The sequence below is a fragment of the Mya arenaria genome, chromosome 7, assembly GCF_026914265.1.
Source record: "Mya arenaria isolate MELC-2E11 chromosome 7, ASM2691426v1".
Taxonomy (NCBI): Eukaryota; Metazoa; Mollusca; class Bivalvia; order Myida; family Myidae; genus Mya; species Mya arenaria.
The window spans coordinates 40,486,497-40,504,586 of NC_069128.1; the positions used below are offsets into that span (position 1 = coordinate 40,486,497).

At 33.3% G+C, this 18,090-nt stretch overlaps 1 protein-coding gene across 1 annotated transcript; it reads right to left on the reverse strand.

Annotated features, from left to right (window-relative positions):
- Positions 1–1,067: 1,067 nt before the first annotated feature.
- Positions 1,068–17,525, reverse strand: LOC128241816 (NEDD8-conjugating enzyme UBE2F-like). Its single transcript, XM_052958910.1, has 7 exons — positions 17,421–17,525; positions 16,581–16,685; positions 12,967–13,130; positions 12,588–12,690; positions 11,195–11,253; positions 9,314–9,376; positions 1,068–4,974 (listed from the first exon to the last, which is right to left on the reverse strand). Exons 2-7 carry the CDS (start codon positions 16,675–16,677, stop codon positions 4,921–4,923), a joined length of 540 nt encoding a protein of 179 aa, XP_052814870.1. The 5' UTR covers positions 16,678–16,685; positions 17,421–17,525; the 3' UTR covers positions 1,068–4,920.
- Between the last annotated feature and the right edge of the window lie 565 nt (positions 17,526–18,090).

Genomic DNA, 18,090 nt, shown 5'->3' on the forward strand with positions numbered 1-18,090 from the left:
TTTACAGCACAAATTGATTTTATACAACAAAAGACCTTAACAAGATACAGGCCGGACAAGGATCATTTCAACCTTTGACCTCTAACCTTGACCTTGACCTTTTAGGTACAGACCTGTGTCTTGTGCTTGATATTGAAGCCTCATCATGGTGAACCTTTATGGCCGAATTTTGAAAATCCTATAATGCATTGTCACGATACAGCCCGGACAAGGATCATTTCAATCTTTGACCTCTAACCTTGACCTACAGACCTAAATCTTATGTGCGACACGCCACCTCATGATTGTAAGGTTTTTTTTAAATCCTTCAATATTCAAGGTCACAGCCCTGACAAATTCAGTCAGGACAGACAGACACACAAATGCACACAGGCACCTACACAGAACTGTCATTGTGAAGAATATGTCCCGCTTATCACGAGCAGGCTCCTATTAAATCAGGAAGTCAATACAGAATAAGAGCACTGTAGAGTAAACACCACCATTCTCCTGTCATTGTATATTTATAGGCCTAGCTGTAAATGCAACACATGATGTGTGTTTTGTCTCTGGCAACCTGTGTACCAAGTTTCATTTTAATATTTTTAATATTTGAAAAAGTTTTTGAGTTATGACCAATGTTTAAAGTGACACTCTTACTCCCAAATAAGATTTACCAAAATTAATAATATTGTTTTAATATTCCAAAAAGGATGAATAAATGTCAAAAACAATGGTTCTCATGAAGGATATTGGGTTTAATTTGAAAGAAATGAGAATAAAACACAGTATTTCTACCTTATGAGACTATAGTAAACCACAGTAAATCTTTTAGCATTCACCAATCATTTAATATTTTTGCGCTTTCTGCTATTAAATTCACGATAACAATCTTGTTATCAGTAGTTAATATTTTCCATAAATGCATTATTTAGTAAGTAGTTTAAGGTTTATCACTCAAAATGTATGTTTGTTATACAAGTGTATGTATTGATTTTGAATAAGAGTGTCATTAAGTGTTTGCACGCTAACACCAACGGCTGCAAGACTATGACAAAAAAATTTCAGAGTTAAGAACAAATACACAATTATGCACTTCTTGTAGGTTTATTCATACAGTAATATTAAAACAATCCCTAGACTCACGACTTAGAAACATAATTCTCAAAATGACCACCTTAATGAATCTACATTTGCTTGTAGTTTAAATAATTATGACATTATAAATTGGACAACAAGAAAAAAGGATACTAAAAATATATATCAATTATTGAAGTATCAGAAAAAATGCAGTTAAATATGATGATTATCTACATATATAACAATTATTTTTATTTTGTGAGTATAAGTATATATTTACTTAAACATATACTATTGATTGTTACACACAAGAAATTCAGTCAAGCTAAATTATTCTGATACACACAATGATATTAAAGGGACTAGACACCAGGGGCCGTATTCAATAAGCATCTTAGTAACAATGTTCAACTCAGTGAAAAAATGAATTTTAAGAACATGAACAAGGTTTGTACACCAAAAATATGAAAATAAGCAAGAAAATTGTCTAAACAATATATGCATATGAATAAATCAGATTTAAAGTTGCGGGCATTTAAAATAATTGTTGTCAAAAATTACAAAATTCTCACTAAGTTGAAAATATTCACTAAGATGCTTATTGAATACAGCCCCAGATGGTCCCAAATAAAGTACTCCCTCAAAACGAGCCTAGAATTTTCAAAAAGAGTTAATATAAAGCCCAAAGTACATCACTTTTAAAGTAAATGATTAAAGGAATATTTTGTCACTTTATACATCACTTTTAAAGTAAATGATTAAAGGAATATTTTGTCACTTTATACATCACTTTTAAAGTAAACGATTAAAGGAATATTTTGTCGCTTTCACAGATAATCTGTTTAAAAATAGCGCAAAACGGTTTCCACGTTTGTAGTGTGTATATTTAGCATGTGATAGTCATGTGACAAGTACACATATATATATACATACACAATATTTAAATTTATCAGTATTTATGTGGTAGGTAAACCCAGTTAATTTCCAATTGGAAAAATATTCAAAATTTGAGAAAGATACATGTGTCATTAGCTATGTGATATATCAGTAAAGTAATATTTCAAAACTTTGTACGAAACGATATCAATTTAATGTAAGTTTTTGACAATTTTCTTTTTTTCTTACAATTGTATCATCTGGTGTCTAGTCCCTTTAACTTATCATGTATTCTGCAAAAGCTGTCTTGGGTAATCTTGATAATTGAACATTACTCAACAATTAATAAAATGTATGTAACTGCCAAAAATACTTAAAGCTGCGGCAGCCATTACAATGTCACAAAGCTAAATAATTTGAGTGCTCAGATGAAGATTGACGTTACTTAAATTTTTCCTTCTATTTTAATAAATTAAGTCAAATCTCAATCTTATCTTCATCTTCTTTTACAACATTACATCAAAATTTATTAAAAAAAAAATCTTCAGCACAAAATTAAATTGGATAACTTTACAAATTTAAATTCAAATGGAAACTGCCTGATATTTTTCAATGTTAGTTCAATGGCACAATCTGACAGATGTCCATCACATTTAAGTGTAATGGTACACTTTGACAGATAATTTCAAATTAATTAAGTGTAATGGAACATTTTGCCAGGTGGGATGGGGAGGGGGGAATCTATATGCCACTTAACTCAGACTTATGGTCATAGTTACGATTGAATGAAATTCACTGCATCGATCTGTTATTTATATCCCGACATCCAATTAGATACATCATAATTATATCCAATTAAAACAAATATTGAATACCACATCAGACAATTTCCAACAACTGTGTAATGGTACATTTTGCCAGATAATTTCCAACATAATTGTAATAATGTACAACATAATTTTAATTGTATAACATAAGTTTAATTGTACCTTATGTTGTACAATTACACTTATGCTGGGAAATATCTGGCAAAATGTACCCTTTCACCAATATGTTGGAAATAATCTTGTGAAATATACCATTACATTTGTGTTTGAATTTATCGAGTAGAGTGAATCATAGCACTTAAGTTGGAAATTATCTGGCAAAATGTACAATTACACTAGTGTTGGAAATTATCTGGCAAAATGTACAATTACACTTGTGTTGGAAATTGTCTGGCAAAATATACAATTACACTAGTGTTGGAAATTATCTGGCAAAATGTACAATTACACTAGTGTTGGAAATTATCTGGCAAAATGTACAATTACACTTGTGTTGGAAATTATCTGGCAAAATGTACAATTACACTAGTGTTGGAAATTATCTGGCAAAATGTACAATTACACTAGTGTTGGAAATTATCTGGCAAAATGTACAATTACACTAGTGTTGGAAATTATCTGGCAAAATGTACAATTACACTAGTGTTGGAAATTATCTGGCAAAATGTACAATTACACTAGTGTTGGAAATTATCTGGCAAAATGTACAATTACACTTGTGTTGGAAATTATCTGGCAATATGTACAATTACACTAGTGTTGGAAATTATCTGGCAAAATGTTAAGTGTAATTGTACAACATAAGTTTAATGGTAGATTTTTACCAGATAATTTCCAACACAAAATGTAATGGTACATTTTGCCAACAATTTTAGAAAGCAGAAACTATATCTTACTCTGCTAGTATTTAGCATGTTTATAGTGTTGGCAAAGCTTACTATATTTACTATATTTGGACAACAAAGACAATTCAGGTCTATAAATGACAATGTCTCAACTTATTACACAACATACAAACTGAAGTCAGATATTCTCTGAATGGCACTTACATGTATGACCTTACTGGTACTACATGTTTATTGATAAAAAATAATTAATATAATAACAACATGTAGGGGAGATAATTCGGTTTTCAAAACAACAAACCACTCAATTTTATTTTTAAACAAAACACATATTTCCCTTTAATTATTACACTAAAAAATGTCAACATTTTCGGATACTGATTATTAAGGTATTGACAATTTCTGTAACCTAAACAGCACAACAATAGAGACCAAAGCGAGATTATATAATACATGTATAAATGTATGCAAATAAATAGCAAAATTCCTCACAAACACACACTAAACTCTTAAATGCCATAATACTTTTTTCTGGTAGCAGGGTAATTCACAACAAGAGGACCACAAGTGGTTTATAATGCCCATCTGTTGTTGTGTTTTCAGTGGGAAAGGGACATAACTCAAATATTATTGCCAGAGTTACAGCCCTTGTTACACACATGCTTAATCAGTTTTCACAATAAGAACTGGTTGCTGGCCAAAATAGATGGTTCAAATGGCAATTTTATGGCCCATTTGAAATTCGGAAAAATTTAGGAAGAATCAGTAGAAGATTGTTGGTTACTTAATCTTTACTTTTTGATTTGAGATGGTCTAAAAGAAACTTATTGAGAACCCTGTTATTGCCTTTGGCAACTGAGGTACCATGGCCCTTAAAATATCTTCAGTCAAATCATATTTTAGTATGACCAATAATTGTTAAAAAGTCCTTCTTTAAGTGTGAAAAAACAATAACAACAAAAAAGCCTATCCAAACTAAACTTGTTTTCATCAAAAAACAAACCTACTAATATTAATAATCCAGTCAGACGGCAAGCACCAGGTAAACATTTACAATTTGCAGCTTTTTACACTATCCATCTATTTATATACAATAATAATAGGATAAGACTGGTTCAGAAAAAACACCTCAGCTAAATTGGGTACATTCAAAATAACACAGTCATAATCAGACGGCAAGCACAAGGTATACATATATATGTACATGTTGCACATGTTTTGCAAATTACACTATATTCACATGCATATATGATATAGGACTGATTTCATAAAACACTTTAGGTTGGAGCTACATATGTCGACTCCGAGTACTGCTATCTTGTGGCATAAAGCTGTATATAGTCTCTTACTTTGCTTTTAAACGATTCCTGGAAATAGAACATAATGATGTACAATAAATAGTTATTGTATGCCTGTGTATCAAAACACATGGCCAGTGACAAAACACCTTAAAGGGGCACAGTATACGGTAGATTGATTAATGACAAAACACCTTATTAGGGGCACAGTATATGGTAGGTTGATTAATGACAAAACACCTTAAAGGGGCACAGTATATGGTAGGTTGATTAATGACAAAACACCTTAAAGGGGCACAGTATATGGTAGGTTGATTAATGACAGAACAACTTAAAGGGGCACAGTATACGGTAGGTTGATTAATGACAAAACACCTTATTAGGGGCACAGTATATGGTAGGTTGATTAATGACAAAACACCTTAAAGGGGCACAGTATATGGTAGGTTGATTAATGACAAAACACCTTAAAGGGGCACAGTATATGGTTAATGACAAAACATCTTAAATGAGCACAGTATATGGTAGATTGATTAATGACAAACACCTTAAATGAGCACAGTATATGGTAGGTTGATTAATGACAAAACACCTTAAATGAGCACAGTATATGGTAGGTTGATTAATGACAAAACACCTTAAATGAGCACAGTATATGGTAGGTTGATTAATGACAGAACACCTTAAAGGGGCACAGTATATGGTAGGTTGATTAATGACAGAACACCTTAAATGCGCATAGTATATGGTAGGTTGATTAATGACAAAACATCTTAAAGGGGCACAATATATGGTAGGTTGAATAATGACAAAACATCTTAAAGGGGCACAGTATATGGTAGGTTGAATATGGTAGGTTGATGAATGACAGAACAACTTAAAGGGGCACAGTATATGGTAGGTTGATTAATGACAGAACACCTTAAAGGGGCACAGTATATGTTAGGTTGATTAATGACAAAACAACTTAAAGGGGCACAGTATATGGTAGGTTGATTAATGACAAAACACCTTAAAGGGGCACAGTATATGGTAGGTTGATTAATGACAAAACACCTTGAAGGGGCACAGTATATGGTAGGTTGATTAATGACAGAACAACTTAAAGGGGCACAGTATATGGTAGGTTGATTAATGACAGAACAACTTAAAGGGGCACAGTATATGGTAGGTTGATTAATGACAGAACACCTTGAAGGGGCACAATATATGGTAGGTTGATTAATGACAAAACACCTTAAAGGGGCACAGTATATGGTAGGTTCATTTATGACAGAACAACTTAAAGGGGCACAGTATATGTTAGGTTGATTAATGACAGAACAACTTAAAGGGGCACAGTATATGTTAGGTTGATTAATGACAAAACACCTTAAAGGGGCACAGTATATGGTAGGTTGATTAATGACAGAACAACTTAAAGGGGCACAGTATATGGTAGGTTGATTAATGACAGAACATGTTAAAGGGGCACAGTATATGGTAGGTTGATTAATGACAGAACACCTTAAAGGGGCACAGTATATGCAAGGTTGATTAATGACAGAATGCCTTAAAGGGGCACAGTATATGGTAGGTTGATTAATGACAGAACAACTTAAAGGGGCACAGTATATGGTAGGTTGATTAATGACAAAACACCTTAAAGGGGCACAGTATATGGTAGGTTGATTAATGACAAAACACCTTAAAGGGGCACAGTATATGGTAGGTTGATTAATGACAAAACACCTTGAAGGGGCACAGTATATGGTAGGTTGATTAATGACAGAACAACTTAAAGGGGCACAGTATATGGTAGGTTGATTAATGACAGAACACCTTGAAGGGGCACAGTATATGGTAGGTTGATTAATGACAGAACACCTTAAAGGGGCACAGTATATGGTTGGTTCATTAATGACAGAACAACTTAAAGGGGCACAGTATATGTTAGATTGATTAATGACAGAACAACTTAAAGGGGCACAGTATATGTTAGGTTGATTAATGACAAAACACCTTAAAGGGGCACAGTATATGGTAGGTTGATTAATGACAAAACACCTTAAAGGGGCACAGTATATGGTAAGTTGATTAATGACAAAACACCTTAAAGGGGCACAGTATATGGTAGGTTGATTAATGACAAAACACCTTAAAGGGGCACAGTATATGGTAGGTTGATTAATGACAGAACAACTTAAAGGGGCACAGTATATGGTAGGTTGATTAATGACAAAACACCTTAAAGGGGCACAGTATATGGTAGGTTCATTAATGACAGAACAACTTAAAGGGGCACAGTATATGGTAGGTTGATTAATGACAGAACAACTTAAAGGGGCACAGTATATGGTAGGTTGATTAATGACAGAACAACTTAAAGGGGCACAGTATATGTTAGGTTGATTAATGACAGAACACCTTAAAGGGGCACAGTATATGGTAGGTTGATTAATGACAGAACAACTTAAAGGGGCACAGTATATGGTAGGTTGATTAATGACAGAACAACTTAAAGGGGCACAGTATATGGTAGGTTGATTAATGACAGAACAACTTAAAGGGGCACAGTATATGGTAGGTTGATTAATGACAGAACAACTTAAAGGGGCACAGTATATGGTAGGTTGATTAATGACAGAACAACTTAAAGGGGCACAGTATATGGTTGGTTCATTAATGACAGAACACCTTAAAGGGGCACAGTATATGGTTGGTTCATTAATGACAGAACAACTTAAAGGGGCACAGTATATGGTTGGTTCATTAATGACAGAACAACATAAAGGGGCACAGTATATGGTAGGTTGATTAAAGGGGCACAGTATATGGTAGGTTGATTAATGACAGAACAACTTAAAGGGGCACAATATATGGTAGGTTGATTAATGACAGAACAACTTAAAGGGGCACAATATATGGTAGTTTGATTAATGACAGAACACCTTAAAGGGGCACAGTATATGGTAGGTTCATTAATGACAGAACAACTTAAAGGGGCACAGTATATGGTTGGTTCATTAATGACAGAACAACTTAAAGGGGCACAGTATATGTTAGGTTGATTAATGACAAAACACCTTAAAGGGGCACAGTATATGGTAGGTTGATTAATGACAAAACACCTTTAAGGGGCACAGTATATGGTAAGTTGATTAATGACAAAACACCTTAAAGGGGCACAGTATATGGTAAGTTGATTAATGACAAAACACCTTAAAGGGGCACAATATATGGTAGGTTCATTAATGACAGAACAACTTAAAGGGGCACAGTATATGTTAGGTTGATTAATGACAAAAAACATTAAAGGGGCACAGTATATGGTAAGTTGATTAATGACAAAACACCTTGAAGGGCACACTATATGGTAGGTTGATTAATGACAGAACAACTTAAAGGGGCACAGTATATGTTAGGTTGATTAATGACAAAACACCTTAAAGGGGCACAGTATATGGTAGGTTGATTAATGACAGAACAACTTAAAGGGGCACAGTATATGGTAGGTTGATTAATGACAGAACAACTTAAAGGGGCACAGTATATGGTAGGTTGATTAATGACAGAACAACTTAAAGGGGCACAGTATATTGTAGGTTGATTAATGACAAAACACCTTAAAGGGGCACAGTATATGGTAGGTTGATTAATGACAAAACACCTTTAAGGGGCACAATAAATGGTAGGTTGATGCAAAATCATTGTTTTTGATTTGGATGCATCATTTCATCAAACTTAACTACATGTACATATTGTATGTGGCCACAAATTCCTCAGTTTAAAATGTGCCAAAATATTGTTAATTTTTTTATCTGTACACAAATCATATGCTTTTTTATTATTACAGTCAAATGAGTTATACATAATCGATTAATCATGAATCAAAATTAAAAAAATAAATATTTGAGCATCAACCTTGATTGTGTCCCTTTAAGTCCTAAATGTAAACTCAGTCATTTTCAAAATTCAAATACATCCTCTATCATTTGGCATATGATATAAGAGTATTGCCCTTTGCAGCTGGGCGGCATTCATTATCTATGAACCACAGATGAAAACCTGGGCTGATATTCATGAAACATACTACATTCATATAATATATATATATTATAGCCTAAGTCAAAATACTCAATACTGTCATTAAATGATTGCTTAAAAATGTTGTAAATGATTTTTTTTTACAACTGTGGTTAAATATGTGTCTTGGCCATCAAGTTTAAAATGTTTCAATATTGATGGCCAAAGGCAAAATTAAGATTTGCCAATAACTTAATAGGTTTCATATAAAATAAATTAGAAGGTTGAAAACACTGACAAATTTATTTCAAAACTTCAAATAAAAATAAAATTTGACTAAATATTAAATGCTTAATATTACATATCAAAATATTTAGGATGTTTATTAACTTAGTTTACTGACCTTATCTCGTTCATAATGTTCAGCTGCTTCCACATTTAAGGGGTCCTCAAAATTGAGTAAATCCTGCAAAATATGGATTGAAAACAATCAGATATTCCAAGCTTCTTAAAGCTGCACTCTCACAGAGTGAACGTTTTGACAAGTTTTTTTATTTTTTGTCTTGGAACAAGCATATTTTTGTATAAATATTTGCAAACCAGTGATAAAAGACTGCTGACAAAAGATCAGATCACAGATTTTCATATTTCCCTTCCAAAATTGATGTTGTATGCATTTTTCTTAAACCGTTAGTAACGGTTTAAGCCATAAAACATTAAAGTGACACTCTTATTCAAAATCAATTCATACACATGTATTATAAACATCAATTTTGACTGATAAACCTTCAACTACTTACTAAATAATGCTTTTATGGAAAATATTAATTACTGATAACAAGCTGGTAACCGTGTATTTAATAGCAGAAAGCGAAAAAATATTAAATGATTGGTGAATGCTAAAAGATTTACTGTGATCTACTATAGTTTCATAAGGTAGAAATATCGTGTTTTCTGCACCATTCTTTCAAATTAGACTCGGTTCCTTTCATTAGAACCATTTTTTTCAATATTTATTCATCGTTTTTGAATATTAAAACAATATTATTAATTGTGGTAAATTTTATTTGGGAGCACAAGTGCATCTTTAATTTTATAATTTATTAATTAATTAATAAAAAAGTTGGATAAACCATAAACCTGTGAGAATCCAGATTTAAGACATTTTTTTGCACATAAGCTACTGTCAAGACTTGGACTGGCCCCAATTTCCCAGAACTTCTTAAGCAGAACAAGCTGAAGTAGCTTATTCCATTAAGCCAAATATCTTACTTATCTTGATTTTACAAAAAGAAAAATAGCTCATTGTGAGGATCATACCGGTTATTCTTGCATACCAGACATGCGCTTCAGGTCATGTGACCAGAGCTGGAATAACCCGCCTTACACCCCCCCATTTAAAATGAGTCACGCGCAACAACGCTCCACTTCTAATTTATTTTATTGTATGGTTTATGAGAAGTAAACTGTGCCACTTCGATAAAGCGCAATCAAATATATAAGTATGCAAGACTTTGAATTAAAATTAAAAAGAAATAATCATAAAAATGTGATTTTTAAAGGAACATCAATAGTGATTAAAAATTACTGGGCTTTATGATGTCAGTAAACAATGTGGAATGTACAAAAGTGCGTTTTCTACGTCAATTTTCTGACAAATTGGTCATTTTAGATATGCAAGAAAAATATCAATCATGTTTTTTCCGGTCAAGATTGAAAAATTTAACCCTTAGGCAAGCTTCATGGCCCGTAACTTGGCAAGCCTGGTTATCAGCTTATTTTCCCTCACCTCGGATTTTTCTACCTGTACCAGAAACTCATGTAAATACTTATATTCCCTTTTGAAGTCTCAAAAACTTTTAAGAATGTAATTAAGGCATCTATTAAACCAAAACATAAATAGTTAGTTGAGCTTAATCCTGTAATAAGGGACTTTAAGGGATGTTTCGATAAATTGGGGCCTGATACTCTACTTTTAGGACATCTCATATCAATGAGATTACGAATAAATATTGTGAGATCAAGATTTTCAGTTAAATATTGAGTCACAAATAAAGTAATCATTTAAATTTGCAAATTACCTATACCTTTTTTGCCTACACTAACATAAAATAATATTTCATTATGACTATAAAATATTGAAACGAAAAAGCAATCTGAATATTATATGAATCCACTTTTAGTGACAGTAGTTAAGCCTCGTGGTATTTAATTAGTTCAGTCGTCAGGAATTTTAATACAAGCATTAATAACAGTTATTTCTTCATAAAAATTACAAACTTACCGAAAACAATGAATTTAAACCCCAAACTACATCTTTTAATTTTCTTGTCGGAGCCCATCCTGAAAAATGAAGCACCAAATATACCACACAACATGTACAAAGATTGTTCATATTAAAACAAGACAAACTAATAAAATTGTTGAGTTTCACAAGGTTTCAAACAAAACTGTAAAGAAACTCAGGTCTATATATTCGAGTATGGTGGATTCATCCCCAAAGCAGGGTAAGTCGGATAACACTCTTCATTTGTTAATCTTCTCTGAGGCCTAAAAAAAAAATCTGTCTGTTTCGGGTAACCCGACCCTACCTTTAAAAATGCGCCGACCCTAACTATTTTTTTCCGTTTCTGAGCAAAAAATATTCGTTAGGGAATAGAGAGTTACGAAGGGCGGATAAATGCAGATTTTAATCAGAATTATTGTTTATATGATAAAACAAAGTCAGGCAATGACAGTAATGTAGGAAAGACTGCCATGTGCAAGAAAACACTCTGAACTAACGACAGATTTTGAAAAAATAATAATAAAAAAATCCAAAAAAATCCCTACCTACCCTACCTAGAAATTTTGGGAAGGTTACCCTAAACAAAAATTTTTTTTTTGGCCTGATCATTCACATTAATTAAAAGGTACTTCCTACTGTTTTTGATACAAATGTCTGAGCTAAACAACCCATACAACAGTAAAATAGTTTCACGTTCAAGATCTCAATCCTGATTCCAGGATTATTCCTGAACTTTACAATCCCTGAACTGTTCAATAGCATTTAATCCTGAGTCCTGAACATTATACCCCCTGAACTGTTCACTAGCATTTAATCCTGAGTCCTGAACATTATACCCCCTGAACTGTTCAATAGCATTTAATCCTGAGTCCTGAACAATATACCCCCTGAACTGTTCAATAGCATTCAATCCTGTGTCCTGAACAATATACCCCCCTGAACTGTTCAATAGCATTTAATCCTGAGTCCTGAACAATATACCCCCTGAACTGTTCAATAGCATTTAATCATGAGTCCTGAACATTATACCCCCTGAACTGTTCAATAGCATTTAATCATGAGTCCTGAACAATATACCCCCTGAACTGTTCAATAGCATTTAATCATGAGTTCTGAACAATATACCCACTGAACTGTTCAATAGCATTTAATCATGAGTCCTGAACAATATACCCCCTGAACTGTTCAATAGCATTTAATCATGAGTTCTGAACAATACACCCCCTAAACTGTTCAATAGCAATTAATCCTGTGTCCTGAAAATAACAACCCCTGAACTGTTCAATAGCTCTCAATTGTTAATCAAGGATTAATCCTTAATTCTAGAACCCCTAGTTACAATGCAAAACAAATAATAACCATATACATGTAAACTAGGATAAGACCTCACCTAGACTGTCGATGGAGTTTTGCCTCAGGAGGCTTAAACACACCTCGCCACTTTCACCGATGTTTGGGTGCCAGATACGGGTGTCACAGGTAACATTTGGGGGCTGGAAAGTATAACATCAGGCTCAAATATCTTAAAATATCTTAATATTATGATTAATGTAACAGGCGAATATGTGTCATATATCGTTGCTTTTATAAATAAAACATTGTATACTATATAGACATTCCCAGCAGATCGGAACACATGGTACTTGAAGACATGCACTGCTTTTTATTTTGATGTTTAAAGTCTTCAGAAAAAACACTAACATTCAAGTACTGTAAGATACATTCAGTTTCAAATTTAAAATAGGGGTTAGAAACACAGGGGTACCAACCACAATGTTATACTCCTCTGGTACTTCAACAGAAAACTTGAACTTTCCACCACTCCAGAATCCATCTTCTGGCTGTATATTCAACGTGAAGTGGTTGAGTATGTTGTGATTGGGGAAATCTACCTTACACGTCTTGGGCAGGTTTTCTTCCATTTCCTGGACTTCTGTAAACATATAAAATATTTACACTCCTTTGGTCTTCCTTAGATGAATGTAGATTTAGGGCTGTCATTAAAGAGCCTAGACACCAGGGGATCGATTCAATAAAGGATTTTAGTCATAAGTTCAATTATCTTAAATCTGTATAAAGAGCACCAATGGTAATACATCATATTGGTCTTACTTCCTTACCTCCGTGTTTATTTAAATGATGGTTAAAGCTCATTTCACTAAAATTTGAAGCAGAGTAAAGGAACTATGATGCTAAGATAATTTTAATTTATAACTAAGATAATTTCAATTAATGACTGAAATCGACTAAGATCTGTATTGAAACGCCCCCCCCCCCCCCCCCTAGATGATATAATTGCAAGAAAAAAAGTAAATTGTCAAAAACTTGCATAAAACCGATATCATTGTGTACGACGCATTGAATCTTACTTACTGATGTATCGCATGGCTTACAATACATGCATCTTTCACAGTTTATGTTCATTTTTCAATTCAAAATTTACTAGGGTTGTCTACCACACAGCGGGTAATCATTGGAGCCATAACATTTTGTTAATGAAAATGCTCCAACGCGTCTTCCGTTATAGTGCCAATGAGTGGAATATGGATGTAAACAGTGAGTATGGTTTTTTAGAGGTTTATACGAGTGAATTTAAAAAATGGAGAATGTAGTTCCACATAGGAATGGCCATGAGTTGTTATAAATGTAAAAGTTCTAAATGAAATTTGATATCTGAGCATCTAGAACTTGCATAACTTGCTAGACGTTAGTGTTGACAACGTAAAAATCTGGATTTTCGTGAGAATTGTTCTCATACCTTAGGTTTAAGCATTTTCTTTACATGTGTGTGCCTTTTTTATTGACAAAAGGTTGCCGCGTTACAAATTTTAGAACTTTATTTGTTGTACTTGCTGCACTGTGCTCGATTTTCTGAAAGTTGTGGTGCCAATGAATAGGTTGTGGTGCTCATGAATAGAAATGTAGTAGGAAACGAATTGTGAAACTAGAACTCCGCGAGTCGGATGTGTCGCCTGACGAATTATTTACTGTCGACATTATAGCTGTTAGATTGGCATTTTATTCATTTATAGACAATGAAGTTGCCATTTAACTTTCAAGTGTAGGTGGCATTTGAACCCTCAATCAGATATATCTATGGAATAAGTTTCAGGTTGAAACCTCCTATAGTTTACGAGATATGCCACGGACAAAACCTAAGCAAAAAAATTAACAAAGGGCAATAACTCTAAAAATATGGCAGCAAGAGTAACGGTTCTTGTGCACTGCACTTGCCCTCAATGAGATCTATCTAGCTATGAAGTTTCAAGTAGATACCTCTTATATTCTTCAAGATATGCCCCGGACAAAACTTTAAGCATGAAAATTAACAAAGGGCAATAACTTTAAAACTAAGAAAGCAAGAGTTACTGTTATTGTGCACTGCACAGGCCCTTCAATGAGATCTATCTACATATGAAGTTTCAAGTTGATAACTCTTGTATTCTACAAGATATGCCCCGGCCTAAACTTTAAGCATGAAAAATAACAAAGGGCAATAACTCTAATAAGGAAGCAAGAGTAACAGTTCTTGTGCACTGCATTTGCCCTCAATTAGATCTATCTACATATGAAGTTTCAAGTTGATACCACTAAAAGTTTAGGAGATATACCCCGGACAAGCGAAAATGGGACTCGGACGCCGCCGCCGACAAAAGTAACCCCTATATGTCGTCTTTTCAGGCGACACAAAAACTGTAGCAATTTCATAACATGAAAATTAATAATTAGCTGAATTAATATAATTTTCAATCTTTTTTATGTATGACCTACTACTACACAGCTTTGCAGACTTTAAGGTTCATTTGGTGTCTAATAAATTAATACTTGATAGCAAATGATCGTCTCAATTCTAATTCTGTATTTTCCAGGTATTATAAGGCAAAAATCTAACGATCGTGTTAACATATTTTCAGATGGGTGTCTTTAAAGGGAAAAGGAGGCGGGGCTATTCATGTCGAGAAAAAATCACTCCGTAGCTCAAAATTTGCAAGAAAAATTATTTTACAGTCATTCACCTAAATAAACAAGCACTCCCTTGCCATCTCAGAAAAAAAGTTTCCTCCCTTGCTTCATTGGAAAAAAGATAGTTTCTAAACGCGCACAGTTTCTTTCGCCAATAATACATGCTGAATTATCTACCCACAACACTGAAATCATCCAATGCAAACGAAGGAATCTTTTTTGCAGAGATGGCATTTTCAACACATAACAAAATGTTATGGCTCCAATGATTACCCGCCGTGTACCATGTAAATCCCAATAAGGTTAAAAATGAATAGCGTCCATATATTTATCTGTACTTATAAAAAGATATAATTTAAACTGGGAAACCCAACATAATTGTTGTGTTTATTATTTCATCCATGTTAAAATAAATGATGTAGTCTTTTATGATCAAAACATAAGGCAACTGTTCAGTAACATTTCTTTTTTTGATGTTTCAGCCGAAAGTGATTGAGAACCCTGACTGTATATGTTTAAAACATAAAACTGCGATCAGCTCTTTTGTCAGCAGTCTTATATCACTGGTTTTCAGACATTTACACAAAAATTGTCTCATTCCTAGACCAGTGCCGTAGCTACACTTTTGGGCATATAACAATTTCTATAGCTCCAAAAATAGCTCTTTTCGACTTTCTTCATTCGCCTCAATGAAAGAAATTATCAAGGTGGAATGTCTATATTTGAAATATTAGATATAGGACACATGAAAAATCTAAACTCCACTATAACAGAATAAAGGAGGCATTTCTAGATGACTTGCCGAACCCTGGAGATTTTGAACAGGAAGTTTTGCGATGGACCGTGTTAAACAAAAACTGTACCAAAACCATGACCCTTAAGGAAGGTGTAGCTGCATGTGAAGAAGTCTTTTTCCCCAACATTTCAAGAATATTCAAATTCATATTCAAATTAATTATTTGTCTGCCTGTTGATTCTTGGCCTTGTCAAAGGAGTTTCAGTTCACGGAGGCGGCTTAAGACCTGAAGTCGGACATCAATGGGAGCCTCACGACTTAAAATAGTTTGGCACTTGCATACGTTCACAGGAACAACATTTCTGTTAACCCTAAACACATTTTTTGGTTGTGGGACGCCACAGGACACCATCGCATAGCATTGGCATTCAAAAATTAAAGTGACGATATGTGAGACCCCCCCAGACTGTTCTGCCTCGGGTTTTTTTTTTAAGTCTGGCTACGGCACTGTCCTAGACTAAAAATAAAAATATTGTCAAATAAATTAATCTATGAGAGTGCAGCTCTAATGTGTTACTTGCCATGATCTCATTTTTCATATTTTAAAAAAAAAATAGTTAGCTTTTATCCAATCAGAAAAAAAGCACAGGCCATTAAACTAATAGCAACAAAATACAGTGGAACCTTTCACGAGCAGCTTGTCCCTGATAGAGATCCTCTTTGGTTCATCTTCCTTCTTCTCTATGGCTCCGGCTTTCAACTTCTTCGACAAGGTTATCATCCTTGCACCTGTTATATCATATGTATTTGTTTTAGTATTTAACTTGTTCCAGAATTCACAAAGAGCATGATTTTTTTTTCTAAAAAGGGAACAAGAATAAAGTGTTACCGTTGAAACTTTCTTATAGGGATACCATGGAACAACGGACATGTCATCTTTAAGAATACCCTGGCTTTTTTAAGTAATGAATAGGACTTCTTTCTGGGTATGTACACCTGTACCTCATTCCCAAATAAACTTGCAATGGTTTAAAATGATCTTTCACCAGGTTTTTGGGGGGTTATTTGCTTTAATAGATATTTTAGTCATGTCTTTTTTTGTTTTTCTGTTTTTCAAAAACACAGGATTTGCAAATATAAATTGTGATTTATATTTATAAATATTTTTAATGTAGGGCAACAAAATTGTGAGAACTAAAAGATGTGAACATGCACTGTGACAATATTCATGCTACATGTACATTTCAACTGTGTGGTTGGATGTCCCGAGTTTTTTTAATTAAATGTGTTTCTTATAAGATCAGATGATATAATGTCTTATTGTATTTATTTAGTAGCCAATCGCTATTTTGGCAGTGCTGACAGATTGATGCAACTATATCAGTCAAGTTTTACGATTTTCAGAAAGAACTTCGCCTAAGAAGATAACTTATCGAGGAGAACAATTTTAACAGTTGCTCTTTTTACATTATAGCTTTCAATATTAACAACTGAATTATTAGAGGTATATGTGAGAAAATATACCTATAGTTGAACGTATTATATCGCAAAAATGATCTACGAAATATTCTTTGTTGCTGTCATTTTACCGGAAGTTTACCATTAGAGGTGTTTTAGTAACAGTACCAGAACTAGTAGTAATCGGGTGCGGGGTGATACAGGAATCCAGTGGATTTCACGTGAAATCCACTCAAAACGTGAAATCCACTCAGAACTCAGTTATTTTAATTAATAATTTATTTTTTTATATACATATTAGAAAGTGCCTCATGAAGGGTTTATATTTCAAATTTTATTGAAATTGGTCAAAAAATAAAGAAGTTAGAGCAATTTTTCATTTTTTTTCCAAAAATAGATCGGAAATCGAGGTGAAATCCAGATTCCGATAAGTGAAATCCACTCATAACTCATTAATTTTAATAAATAATTTTCTGTTTTTGTATATTTATTAGAAAATGCCTCATCAAGGGTTTATATTTCAAATTTTATTGAAATTGGTCAAAAAATAAAGAAGTTAGAGCAATTTTTCATTTTTTTTCAAAAATAGATCGGAAATCGAGGTGAAATCCAGTTTTCGAGAAGTGAAATCCACTCTTAACTCAGTTTTATAAATTAGTTATTTTTATTTTTTGTATACATTTTGGAAAGTGCCTAATGAAGGGTTTATATTTCAAATTTTATTGAAATATATCAA